Here is a 14,308-nt window from a genome sequence, read left to right on the forward strand (position 1 = left end):
CTCCTCCTTTACAATGTTCCTGAACACCTGTCTCTTTACCAAGCTTTTGAGACCTGTCCTAAGGTTTGGTCAGAAAATGAATGAGAGTTCTTTCTGAATCCAAATTAATTAATATCCCCAAAACACAATCGTCATCACTTAAATTCTGCCTTTCATTGTTGCTTGCTTTCTCTACCTCTGCCTTTGTGGCAGATTTTAGCCAATATGCATGATATCCATTTAATTCTAAGCCTTTTGTCTTTTTATTACAGAGCAACAGTATCCAGCGCTGCCCACAATCTCGCCGGTTCCTGTCTATTCTGCAAAAGTGACGCAAGCCTCCATCCCAGCCCCCTCGCCAGTGACCTCCCAATAACAGTCTCGCCTGCTCCATCAACAGTCTCCTCCATTCCATCGACTGTCAGTCCTGCAACCTCAAAGTTCACCCCTATCCCGTCAACAATGGTCTCCCCCATACCAACAAAGACAGTCTCCCCTGCCCCCTCGAAATTTGCCCCTAGCGTAACAAAGACAGTCCCCCTTCCCCCTCGAAATTTGCCCCTAGCGTAACAAAGACAGTCTCCCCTGTCCCAGAAAAGACCATCTCCTCTGCCCCCTCGAAATTTTCCCCTAGCGTAACAAAGACAGTCTCCCTGTCCCGGAAAAGACAGTCCCCCCTTCCCCCTCGAAATTTGCCCCTAGCGTAACAAAGACAGTCTCCCCTGTCCCGGAAAAGACAGTCCCCCTTCCCCCTCGAAATTTGCCCCTAGCGTAACAAAGACAGTCTCCCCAGCCCCCTGGAAATTCACCCCCACTGTCCCCTCTCCTGACACGCCATCAGTGTCCCCGTTATCAGCCACCATTTCGCCAATCGCACCGGCACCGATCCCAGCTTCCTCGCCTGCTGTCTCTGCCCCTACCCCCAGCGTCTCGCCTGTGGGATCGGAAGCGTCGGTCACTCCCACCAGGCTCCTCCCGACCTCCAAAGCTGCTGATGGCTCCGTCATGGGACTGAGACACGGTGTCCCACAGAAACCCTACACGTTCATGGAAGAAAAGGCCAGGTAACGGAATGCGGCTACAAGGGAGAGGGGTGGGGGGCAGCAGCGTCTAAAGGGGCACTATGAAGGAGAAAATAACGTCAACTTGTATTTACATAGCAGCTTGAGATTCCTCAAAATGCCCCAAGGTGCCTCACAGCAGTGTTTCTAAACAAAGATTTGATGCTTGAGCCACAGAAGGCTCTCGGAGGACTATCTCGGTCAAAGCTCCGGCAAGGAGGGAAAGAGGTGGTGAGATATGAAGAGGTTTAAGGAGGGAATTCAAGGGCTGAGGACCCAGGCAGCTGAAAGCACGGCCGGCAATGGCGGGGCGATTAAACTCTGGCAAGGACACGAGGCCAGAATTGGAGGAGAGTGGTGGCTCTGAATACCCGGAGAGTGATGAGAATGCGCAACACGTTAAACAGACAGTAGTTGAGGCAAATACCAAAGATGCATTTCAGGGGCAACTGGCAAGTACACAGGGCTTTTGTCTGTCTGCAAGGGTAGATGGTGCCTCAGTTTAAAAGTTCCATCTGGACCTTGGCACCTCCCACAGTGATCGCACTCCATTAGCGGGCACGTCACCCAAGTCTCGACAATCTTTTAAGTCTCCTTAGAACTTGGGATCGAATAGTTCAAACGGCCATTATGTATGTGAGTGTGAAGGGATCAATAGTGAATGCTGATAGGGTAACGGCAGGGTGGGGGGAGGGGGGTGCTGCATGTGAGATATATATATATATTTATAAAACAATGTAGAAGAAAATGTGGGGGTGATTAGTAAGTTGTGTAGGTGACATGTAGATTGCCGGTTGGTCGCAGCAAAGGTGAAGATCTCAGGTTACAGGCAGATATAGACAGATTGGTCAGAGGGGCAGATCACTGGCAGATGGAATTATAACCCTGAAACGTGTGAGGTGATGCCCTTCGGAAGCGGTAAATGCGACAAGGAATGAATGGCAAAGCATTCGGAAGCTCAGAGGAACAGGGCGAATTGGGGTGTTTGTCCACAGACCCCTGAAGGCAGAAGGACAGATTATTAGACTCCATGGGGAGGCGTTGGGCACAGTGATATTGTCACTGGACTGGTGATCCAGAACCCTGGGTAATGATTAAGGGATCCAGGTTCGAATCCCACCCCCGCAGATGGTGGAAATTGAATCCAATAAATATCTGGAATTAAAAGTCCTTAACGATGACCATGAAACCATTGTCGATTGTCTTAACCCATCTGGTTCACTAATGTCCTTTAGGGAAGGGGAAATCTGCCGTCCTTACCCGGTCTGGCCTACATGTGACTCCAGACCCACAGCAACGTGATTGACTCTGAAATGGCCACTCAGTTGTATCAAAACCACTAAAATCTAAAAGCACAGACAAGCCACCCGGTACACCCCAGGCACCGGAAACAACGGCGGCAAACCCAGCCCTGCCGACCCTGCAAATTCCTCCTTACTAACACCTGGGGGCTTGTGCCAAAGCTGGGAGAGCTGTCCCACAGACTGGCCAAGCAACAGCCTGACATAGTCATACTCACAGAATCATACCTTACAGTCAATGTCCCAGACAGCACTGTCACCATTCCTGGGTATGTCCTGTCTCACCGGCAGGACAGACCCAGCAGAGGTGGCAGCACAGTGATATACAGTCAGGGGGGAGTTGCCCTGGGAGTCCTCAACATCGACTCTGGGCCCCTTGAAGTCTCCTGGCTTCAGGTTAAACATGGGCAAGGAAACCTCCCGCTGATTACCACATACCGGCCACCATCAGCTGGTGAATCAGTTACTCCTCCATGTTGAACACCACTTGGAGGAAGTACTGATGGTGGCAAGGGCACAGAATATGCTCTGGGTGGGGGACTTCAATGTCCATCACCAAGAGTGGCTCGGTAATACAGCACCTGTGTCCCAGGTTCGATTCCCGGCTTGGGTGATTGTCTGTGCGGAGTCTGCACGTTCTCCCCGTGTCTGCGTGGGTTTCCTCCGGGTGCTCCGGTTTCCTCCCACAAGTCCCGAAAGATATGTTGTCAGGTGAATTGGACATTCTGAATTCTCCCTCTGTGTCGGAGTCTGGCGACGAGGGGATTTTTCACAGTAACTTCATGGCACTGTTAATGTCAGCCTACTTGTGACAATAAAAAAAATGATTATTATTAAGAGTGGCTCAGTAGTACCACAGACTGAGCTGGGCGGGTCCTAAAGGACAATAGCTGCTAGACTGGGATTGCAGCAGGTGGTGAGGGAACCAACAAGAGGGAAAAACATACTTGACCTCATCCTCAGCAACCTGCCTGCTGCAGATGTATCTGTCCATGACAGTATCGGTAGGAGTGACCATTGCACGTTCCTTGTGGAGACAAAGTCCCATCTTCACATTGAGGATACCCTCCATCATGTTGTGTGGCACTACCACCGTGCTAAATGGGATAGACTTCAAACAGATCTCGCAACTCCAGACTGGGCATCCACGAGGTGCTGTGGGCCATCAGCAGCAGCAGAATTGTCCTCCACCATAATCTGCAACCTCATGGCCCAGCATATCCCCCACTCTGCCATTGCCACCCAGCCAGGGAATCAACCCTGGTTCAATGAAGAGTTCAGGAGAACATGCCAGGCATTTTGAGTGAAGCTACAACACAGAGCTACTTGTGTGCCAAACAGCAATTGATAGAGCTGAATAATCGGATAACAAACGCATCAGATCCAATCTCTGCAGCCCTGCCACATCCAGCCGTGAATGGTGGTGGACAATTAAACAACTCACTGGAGGAGGAGGCTCCACAAATATCCCCATCCTCAATGATGGAGGAGCCCAGCACATCTGTGCAAAAGTGAAGCATTCTCAATCATAGAATTTACAGTGCAGAAGGGGGCCATTCAGCCCATCGAGTCTCCATCGACCCTTGGAAAAAGTACCCTACTGAAGCTCACACCTCCACCCTATTCCCATAACCAGTAACCGGACCTAACCTTTTGAATACCAGGGGACAATTTATCATGGCCAATCCACCTAACCTGCACATCTTTGGACTGTGGGAGGAAACCGGAGCACCCGGAGGAAACCCACGCACACACGGGGAGAACGTGCAGACTCCGCACAGACAGTGACCCGAGGCCAGAATTGAACCTTGGAGCTGTGAGGCAGCAATGCTAACCACTGTGCTGCCATGCGCATTAATCTTCAGCCAGAAGTGCCGAGTGGATGATCCATCTCGGTCTCCTCCGGAAGTCCCCATTGTCACAGATGCCAGTCTTCAGCCGATACGATTCGCCCCACATGATATCGAGAATGGGCTGAAGGTACTGGATACTGCAAAGGCCCTGGGCCCTGACAATATCCCGGCAATAGAACTTGTGCTCCAGAACTGGCCGCCCCCCTAGCCAAGCTGTTCCAGTACAGCTACAACACTGGGATCTACCCGGCAATGTGGAAAATTCTCAAGGGGAATTAGCAATAAACGCTGGCCTAACCAGTGACACCCCCCTCCTGTAAAAATTATACACAAGAAACAGGACAAATCTAACCCAGCCAATTACCGCCCTATCAGTCTACTCTCCATCATCAGCAAAGTGATGGAAGGAGTCATTAACAGGGCTATCAAGCAGCACCTACTCAGCAATGACCTGCTCACAGACACTCAGTTTGGGTTCCGCCAGGGTCACTCAGCTCCTGACCTCATTACAGCCTTGGTTCAAACTTGGACAACAGAGCTGAATGCCAGAGGGGAGGTGAGAGTGACTGCCCTTTGACATCAAGGCAGCATTTGACCGAGTGTGGCATCAAGGAGCCCGAGCTAACCAAGGTGATGAGGGGCATGGACAGGGTGGATAGGAAGCAGCTGTTCCCCTTCGCAAAAGGATCAATAACAGGAGGGCAACATTTTAAGGTGGCGGGCAGGAGGTTTATCACCCACAGGGGGGGTGAGAGTCTGGAATGCGCGGCCTGGGAGGGTAGTGGAGGCGGGAAACCCCACAACCTTTAAAATGTACTTGGCTGAGCAATTGAAATGTGATAACATTCTCGGCTGTGGACCAGGTTCTGGGAAGCGGGATTAGTGTAGATTAAAGTAGTTATTTTCTGTCAGTGCGGGTTTGATGGGCCGAAGGGCCTCTTCTCCATGATCCTACCAGCATGGACCAGTTGGACCAAATGGCCTGTGTCTGTGCTGTAGGAACCTTATAGCAATCCCTGGGGTGGGTTTGTTCCTTCAGTCACTCCGCCAGAGACTGCGTGGCATCGACAGGAGTTGCCAAGGGCAGTGAGCATTCATCCATCTGGCAGAACCATCTCCCTGCCCCACACAATGGGGTAAGCCTTGCCCAGCCATGGGTGGCATGGCGGGGGCAGGTTTCGCAGCGTACCCCTCTTCCACCCCCCCCCCCATTGCAGCCCCCCAGATGCTCATTCTGCCCACCTCCCCTAATGCCTCCATGGGGCTTCACTCACTATCAACATCCTGGGGGCTACCTACCATTGACCAGAAACTGAACTGAACCAGCCAGATAAATACTGTGGCTGCCAGAGCAGGTCAGAGGCTGGGAATCCCGCTGTAAGTAACTCACTCTTCTCTTTGGCACAAGTTAGGAGTGGAATGTGTAATGTCGCCACCTGTCTGGATGAGCGCAGCTCCAACAACACTCAAGACACTCGACACCATCCAGGACAAAGCAGCCCCGTTTGATTGCTCCCCCCTTCCACAAACATTCACTCCCTCCACCACCGACGAACAGTGGCAGCCGTGTGTACCATCTACAAGATGCACCGCAGTAACTCACCAAGGCTCCTTAGACAGCAACTTCCAAACTAATGACCACGACCATCTAGAAGGTCAAGGGCAGCAGATACCTGGGAACCCCACCACCTGGAGGTTCCCCTCGAAGTCACTCACCAACCTGACTGGGAAATATATCGGCCGTTCCTTCACTGTGGCTGGGGAAAAATCCTGGAAGTCCCTCCCTAACAGCACAGTGGGTGTACCTACACCACATGGACTGCAGCGGTTCAGGAAGGCAGCTCACCCCCACCTTCTCAAGGGCAATTAGGGATGGGCAATAAACGCTGGCCTTGCCAGTGATAGCCACGTCCCACAAAAGATTAAGAAAAAACCTTTCACAACCTAACAATGTCTTAAAGTGCTCTTTAGCCAATTAAATACGTTTTGAGGTGTAGACATTGTTGCGATATAATAATGACCTTTTATTGTCACAAGTATGAAGTTACTGTGAAAAGCCCCTAGTCGCCACATTCCGGCGCCTGTTCGGGGAGGCTGGTACGGGAATTGAACCTGCGCTGCTGGCCTTGTTCTGCTTCACGAGCCAGCTGTCTAGCCCACTTAGCTAAACCAGTCCTTTTCCTTTATAGGAAATGTGATAGCCAAATTGCAGCCAGCAAGATTACACAGCTAAAAGTGACCAGATAATCTGCTTTTTCCGTGATTGTTTTAGGAATAAATATTGGCCAGGAGGCCAGGGAGAGCTGCTCTTTGTCTGAAGAGCGGCCATGGAAGCTTATGTCCAACTGAGACACAAAATGGGCCCTAGTTTTGGGTTTTGGCTGAAAGACAGCGCACAATGCTCACAATACTCCAAATGGGGTCTGACCAGAACCTTATACAGCCTCAGAAGTACATCACTGGTCTTGTATTCTAGCCCTCTCGACATGAATTCCAACATTGCACTTGCCGCCGACAGAACCTGCACGTTAACCGTAAGAGAATCGTGAACAAGGACTCCCAAGTCCCTTTGTGCTTCTGTTTTCCGAAGCATTTCCCCGTTTAGAAAATAGTCCATGCCTAAATTCCTCCTTCCAAAGTGCATAACCTCACACTTTTCCACATTGTATTCCATCTGCCACTTCATTGCCCACTCTCCTAGCCTGTCCAGGTCCTTCTACAGCCCACCTGCGTCCTCGATACTACCTGTCCCTCCACAGATCTTTGATCATCTGCAAACTTAGCAACAGTGCCTCAGTACCTTCTTCCAGATCATTAATGTATATTGTGAAAGGTTATGGTCCCAGCACAGACCCCTGAGCCACACCACTAGTCACCGGCTGCCATCCTGAAAAAGACCCCTTTATCCCCACTCTCTGCCTTCTGCCAGTCAGCCAATCCTCTATCCATGCCAGTACCTTGCCCCTAACACCATGGGCTCTTATCTTATTCAGCAGCGTCCTGTACGGCACCTTGTCAAAGGTCTGCTATTTCCAAGCCAGGATAATGAGTGACTCAGAGGGGAACCTCCAGGGGGTGGTCTTCCCATGCCTCTGCTGCCCTTGACCTTATAGGTGGTAGGGGTCGGGGGTTTGGAAGGGGCTGTTGTTGGCCTGTTGCTGAGCTGGAGCTTTTGTCCAATTCTGAGCACCAGACGTTATGAAGGATGTCAAGACGTTGGGGGAGGAAAGGGTGGAGAAATTTCCCTGAGTGACACCTCGCTCTAACTTTGAGGAGGAGGCTGTTACTCGTTTCATTTACCCCTGCAATGTTTGGGATGTTTGTGCGTGATTGATCACATGATGCCTTTTGACAGCTTGTCACTTGACCATCAGTAATGACTACCCCGGCAGGGTAGGTGTGTTTAAGGCTGACTTGCTCTCCTTGCTTTCCAGGGGACGCTTTGGGGTAGTCCGCGAGTGCAAGGAAAACGCCACCGGGAAAATCTTCATGGCCAAGATTATTCATTATGAAGGAGAGAACAAACAGACTGTCCTCCAGGAATACGAGATCCTCAAAGCCCTTCACCACGACAAGATCATGTCACTGCATGAAGCCTACGTTACTCCTCGATACCTGGTGCTCATCTCCGAAAACTGTCTGGGAAAGGAGATGCTGTACAGCTTGATTGACAGGTAGTGCAGTTCCTTGACAGCTCGTACAAGTTGACTGATAGATAGCACAGTTGGCAGGGTGTGGCTGACAGGTGGGTGTCACAGTTTGATTGGAAGGTGTCACACGATGATGAGCCACCCCTCGTGTTTGATTTGCTCAGAGTGTTTCCAGGGCTGATGGAAGACTAGAGAAGTTAGGATTGATCTCCTTCGAGCATTGAAGGTTGAGGGGGAGATTTAATGGCGACGTCTAAAATCATGAAGGGTTCTGGCAGAGTAAATAAGGCGACAATGTTTCCAGTGCCAGGTGGGTCAGTAATCAGAGGGACACAGATTGGCAACCCAGAGGGGAGAGAATTATTTTACTCGGCGAGTCGTTGTGATCTGGAAGGTGCTGCTCAAATCGGCGGTGGAAGCAGATTGAGTCGGAATTTTCAAAAAGGAATTGGATAGATAGTTGAAAAGGAGGAAAATGCAAGGCTACAGGGGAAGGGCCAAGGAGGAGTGGGGCTAATTGAATGGATAGTATCGGCACGATGGGCTGAAGTACCTCATCCCCGCCTTAAGATTCTCATCCAAAAGACAGCAGCTTAAATAGTGCAATTCTCCCTCCTACACTGGGAATGTTTATTTCCTGTCCTTCGCTACCTGTACTTGTTGAAGTCTAGTCATTGTTGTAATGTTGGGGTGATGGCAGGGTGTCCCAAACAGCACGTTAGTGACCAGAGTCTGTTTTAGTGTCAACGTGGATTCTGTGTTCAGCTCTTTCGAGGGTTAACGCAATCTGGAGACGTGAGCGCTAATGACTGAGTCAGGGTTGACGACTCTCCCTCCTCTCCCACCTCCAGGTTCCGATATTCTGAGGACGACGTGGTCGGCTACATCTTGCAAATCCTCCAAGGGCTTGACTACTTGCACAGCCGACGCATTGTGCACCTGGACATCAAACCGGACAATGTCATCGTCACCTACCTCAATGTTGTCAAGCTGGTCGACTTTGGGAGCGCCCATTTCTTCAATCCCATTGTCCCCAAACCACTGGGCCTCCGTGTCGGGACTCCAGAGTACATGTGTGAGTGTAAACCCTTTGCCCCAGGCTCTGCGCTGCAGGACTGAGCCAGGTAGAGACAGAGCGCATGCAGACCATACCGGTCAAGGACAACCCTCCTGCCCCCTTGCCCCATTCCCAGCCGGTGCCAATGCTCCATGACCTGCAAGGGCCCCAGCGCCACCTTGGGAAATGCCCGCCACACAATCCCACCAGTTTCCACACATCAACATTAACAGGTGGAGGATGCCCCCCCCCCCACACCCCCCCCCCCCCCCCCCCCCCCCAACCCCGCCGTGGGCCGGTTCCCAGAGGTGACGGCGGATTGTAGATCACCCTCCCACCGCCACCCCATCCCGCCTGCAACCCTGACAATATAAAATGTCAATACCTTCTGCTGGGGTCAGTGAATTAAATAACCAAGTGATGAGATTCCATGGGGGTGGGGGTGGGGTGCTGTGTGTGTGTGAGAGTAAGTGTGTGAGTATGTTTGTGAGTTGAAGTGAGTGTGCGTGTGTATGAGTGGAAGTGTGTGTTTGAGGGGGAAAGTGTGAGTGGAGGTGTGAGGGTGCTTGTGAGTGTGAAATTGTGTGTGTAAATCTGTGTATGTGTGAATGGAAGTTGGTGTGATAGTATGGGTGTGAGCAGAAGTTTGTGTGCATGTGAGAGTGTGTGCATGAGTGGAAATGTGTTTGTGAGTGTATGCATGAGTGGAAGTGTGTGTGTGTGCGCAAGTGTGTGTGTGTGAAATGAAATGAAAATCGCTTATTGTCACGAGTAGGCTTCAATGAAGTTATTGTGAAAAGCCCCTAGTCGCCACATTCCGGCGCCTGTTCGGGGAGGCTGGTACGGGAATTGAGCCCGTGCTGCTGGCCTGCCTTGGTCTGCTGTAAAAACCAGCGATTTAGCCCAGTGTGCTAAAAGCATGCAAGTGTGTGCAATTGTATGTGTGTGTGTGTGTGTGCATGAGTGGAAGTGTGTGTTTGAGTGGGAAAGTGAGTGTGTGCGAATGTGGGTGTGCGTGTGTACATACCTGAAGACACAGACCAGGCTTTGCCCCACCCCTCGTGCTGCACACTGCCACCTCGGCTGATGTTCTGAGTGGGGTTGGGCATTGATAGCGAAATCAGAGAGTGAACTATAATTACCAAAACAAATCTTGAAGCTGTGAATATTCACCAACTTAGGTTTCATAAACTATTACAAATATCAATATTCATGGAATCATAGAATTCCTACAATGCAGGAGGAGGCCATTTGCCCATTGAGTCTGTCTCGACCCTCAGAAAGCACACCCTACCTAGTCCCAGTCACTGACCTATCCCCACCCAACCTTTGGACACCAAGGTCAATTTAGCCTGGCCAATCCACCTAACCCGCATATCTTTGGACTGTGGGAGGAAACCGGAGCACCCGGAGGAAACCCACGCAGACACGGGGAGAACGTGTAGACTCCGCACAGACAGTGACCCAGCCGGGAATCGAACCTGGGACCCTGGTGCTGAGGCAGCAGTGCTAACCACTGTGCCACCGCGCCACCTCACCTAGATACATGCAGCAAAATAATGACGTTTATTCAGCACATTTTAAACCATCAACTCAATTTTCACACTATAACAATTGCATGTTTCTCTCTCACACATTCTTTTTCTTTCTGTCTGTCTCTCTGTCTGTCTGTCGCACTCTCTCCATCTTTCTCTCTGTCTCTCTCTATCTCTCTCACTCTCTCCCTCTATCTCTCGCCCTCTCTCACTCACTCTCTCTTCCTCTCTCTCTCTGACCTGTCATGCTTTTTCTCTCCCATTTGACCACCTTATTTCTTTTCTCCAATATCCATATTTATCTCTCTCTCTCGTTCTCTTCCTCTCTCTCTGCCTTTCTCGTTCTTTCTCCGTGTGTCATTCTCTTTTTTTTTTCTCTCTCTCACTTATTCCCCTCAACCTTTCCCGTGACGTTGCAGGGTCTCCCGTTTCCATCGATGATCTCAGTGACCCTCTCACTAACTGATGATTCATTCTTGTGTTTTTTTTCCCTCTCTCCATCTCTCTCTCTCTCTCTCTCTCCCTCTCTATCTCTCTCTCTCTCTCTCTCTCTCTGTCTCTCTATCTCTATCTCTCCCTCTCTCTAAGCTCCTGAAATGATGAAAGGGGATCCCATCGGACCACCTGCTGATATCTGGGGTCTGGGCGTGCTTGTTTACATCATGTAAGTAGTAGTGTTTGCTGCTGTCTGTGAGTGCAACTTGATGTCGAAGTGACGTTGGCTTTGCAACTGCAGGGGGGGTGGGGTTTGCTCTGGGTTTGTGTTCAGTTGGGGGGGGGGGGGGGAGCACGGCACAGGCTTCGCCTGTTGTTCATGACTACGCTCGACTTACTCAACCTTCTGCCTCAAGTCTGATTTAACCCGTTGTTGTTTGCATCCCGTTTCCTTCGCCACCCTGGGGAACACACTTGGTGAATGCTGGCTGCATGTGCATGAGAGGGAGGATAACGGGATTGAGGTGGTCCTGCAGCCCCACCACCCCCCCCCATGTTTGGCCACCTCCTTTGTGAAATGGTCACTCTGACAGAGAAATGCGGACAGGACCCATGAGTGCACCAGACATGAGAAAGAGGAGCTGAAGGAGCCCCACGAGCCTGAAATCTCAGCGGACCGTCTACCTGAACTCCACATTCCTGCTTCATCCTCATAGCCTTCAATTCCCTCCGTAACTGTACATCCATCCTTTCCTGACTACTGAAAGATGGAAGTCCACATCGCAAAGGCCCGCTGTTTGCTCAGTGTTCCTGTCTCCGGGGAGTTCCACTGCCAAACCACCCTTTTGTTGTGTTGTTATAAAAACATCGCACCAATCAGTCACAAAGGAATTGGGTCAACACGTTGTGGGCTCATTTATCCATGTGGTCTCACATGAGAACAAACATACATGGATACATACATACATGTAAAGCTGGAAGGAGCTGTGTGTGCTGTGTGCTGACCACAGACCAAAGTAAAACTGAGACTGGATCACATGACACACTTCCCTTCCAGTGATGCTGTGATGCAATCCCTAAAGGCATTTTCCAAGTATCTTTTTAAAGATACTTTCCCTTTTCTAAAGAGTTTTTTTTTATTTGTTCATGGAACGTGGGCGTCGCAGGCTGGGCCAGCATTTATTGCCCATCCCAAATTGCCCTTGCGGAGCAGTTAAGGGTCAACCACATAGCTGTGGGTCTGGAGTCACATGTAGGCCAGGCCGGGTAAGGAAGGCAGATTTCCTTCCCGAAAGGGAACCATATGGGTTTTTATGACAATCGACAATGGTTTCATGGTCACCTTTAGACTTTCAATTCCAGATTTTTATTGAATTCCAGTGTCACCAGCGGCAGTGGTGGGATTTGAACCAGGGACCCCAGAGTATTCTGGGCTCTGATTTACTAGTCCAGTGTCAATACCACTACACCACCGCCTCCCAGGATACTTATTTACATGTTCATGTTTAATTACCATTATAATAGTGCATAGAACTGATGGATCTGAGTCTCTAAAAGCCTGGATGTAATCTGCTGGTACGCCCAGATCTTGTAATAAGAACCTTGTCTGGAGATTTCTTTAATTGTTTAGTGATCTGTGGCATTGTCATTCTTGAATGTTCTTCCTGGTTTAATTCGGAATCTTGTCCTCCATGCAGTTGGACTTGGCAGTGATTGGGGAGCTGGAATGGATCTGATTTGTTCTCTGTTTCACTTCACCATAGTGTGTAGACTATAAGACATAGCAGCAGAATTAGGCCACTCGGCCCATCGAGTCTGCCCCACCATTCCTTGTCACCTCGGCTGGTTCCCTTCTGTGAGAAGCTGGATGTGAACTTGTCCCAGCTGTAAACTTGGTCATTCTGCATTTTGAACGTGCACATTGGTCGACTTCCCTTGGAATTTGGCAGGTTGTTCTCCAGCTTCTGAGAGAGCGGAAGGGGTAAGATTAGATTTGTTCGCACGGGTCTGCCAAGCATGGGATCTGCTGCTGATGGAATAGTGACATTTAAAGGTGTCAGCCTCAGATGTAACATTGCGATGTGTCGATCCTGCACGGTCTGTCGACATTTGAGAATTACGGATTTCACTTTGCGAATCATTCTTTCAGCTAGGCTGTTAGATATAGGGTTTGAGGAGAAAGAGTAGTGTGATCAATATTCCACTTCTCACACATATCCTGAAACAGCTTGCTAATAAATTGCAGACTGTTATCCGTACTAATCTCTCCTGGCGCACCAAATAATCTGAAAATGGTACCTGTTGTGTGTGTGACAATTGTGCGAGCATTGAAAACTGGGAGAGGAATTGACAATGACGATAGAGTCAGTGCCATAGACAGGAAAGAGGTTGGATGTGGCTTTGGACCATGATGGGTAGGGACCATGTAGGATGGTGCTTCTGTTGTTGTCATGTGCTCTCAACATGCCTCACAGGCCTTAAGTAGATGTTTGGTTTCTCATGAATCTAGGGGCGTGGGGATTGGGCAGGATTGTGGAGGCGAGGGAAAAGGTCGGCCATGATGGTATTGAATAATGGAGCAGTTTGAATGGGCTGAATAGAGGGTGAGGTTTCCAGGATGTTGCCCCAGTGACGGTGAAGGAACGGCGATATATTTCCAAGTCAGGGTGATGAGTGACTTGGAGGGGAACCTCCAGGTGGTGGGGTTCCCAGATACCTGCTACTCCCGTCCTTCTAGATGGCAGTGGTCGTGGGTTTGAAAGGTGCTGCCTAAGGAGGTTTGTTGAGTTTCTGCAACTGGATCCCTCAACCTCTGGGCTTCTCCGCAGCCCCTGGCTTCCCGCCATTTAGAAATTAGGAATCGAAGAGAGCGCAGCATCTGGGGAGCAGCAGGGTTAAGGAGAGAGCGCAGCATCTGGGGGAGCAGCAGGGTTAAGGAGAGAGCGCAGCATCTGGGGAGCAGCAGGGTTAAGGAGAGAGCGCAGCATCTGGGGGAGCAGCAGGGTTAAGGAGAGACACAAATTGAGGATTGCCTCACAAACTGCCCCGAGTTAGAGCTCCCAGAGGGAGGCCTCGAGTGAGGCATCGCTGCAGTTAATGGGGCCAGACGCTGACTGAGATGAAGCTGTTGAAATGTGGGACCGTCTGCAACGCATGTACATCATTATAATAATAATCGCTTATTGTCACGAGTAGGCTTCAATGAAGTTACTGTGAAAAGCCCCTAGTCGCCACATTCCGGCGCCTGTTCGGGGAGGCCGGTGCGAGAATTGAACCGTGCTGCTGCCTTGTTCATAGAATTTGCAGTGCAGAAGGAGGCCATTCGGCCCATCGAGTCTGCACCGGCTCTTGGAAAGAGCACCACACCCAAGGTCAACACCCTATCCCCATAACCCAGTAACCCCACCCAACACTAAGGGCAATTTTGGTCACTAAGG

The 14,308-nt window shown here is 50.4% G+C and overlaps 1 protein-coding gene across 1 annotated transcript in view; it reads left to right on the plus strand.

Moving 5' to 3' along the window:
- Nucleotides 1–14,308, plus strand: part of spega (striated muscle enriched protein kinase a) — a 462,850-nt gene that overhangs the window by 440,384 nt on the left and 8,158 nt on the right. The window contains exons 30-34 of the mRNA XM_038790314.1: nt 252–307; nt 682–1,043; nt 7,629–7,868; nt 8,696–8,919; nt 11,025–11,100. Of these exons, the coding sequence (XP_038646242.1) occupies nt 252–307; nt 682–1,043; nt 7,629–7,868; nt 8,696–8,919; nt 11,025–11,100 (958 nt within the window). The remainder of the gene's footprint in view (nt 1–251; nt 308–681; nt 1,044–7,628; nt 7,869–8,695; nt 8,920–11,024; nt 11,101–14,308) is intronic.

Source organism: Scyliorhinus canicula, chromosome 2 (genome assembly GCF_902713615.1).
Source record: "Scyliorhinus canicula chromosome 2, sScyCan1.1, whole genome shotgun sequence".
NCBI classification, from domain to species: domain Eukaryota; kingdom Metazoa; phylum Chordata; class Chondrichthyes; order Carcharhiniformes; family Scyliorhinidae; genus Scyliorhinus; species Scyliorhinus canicula.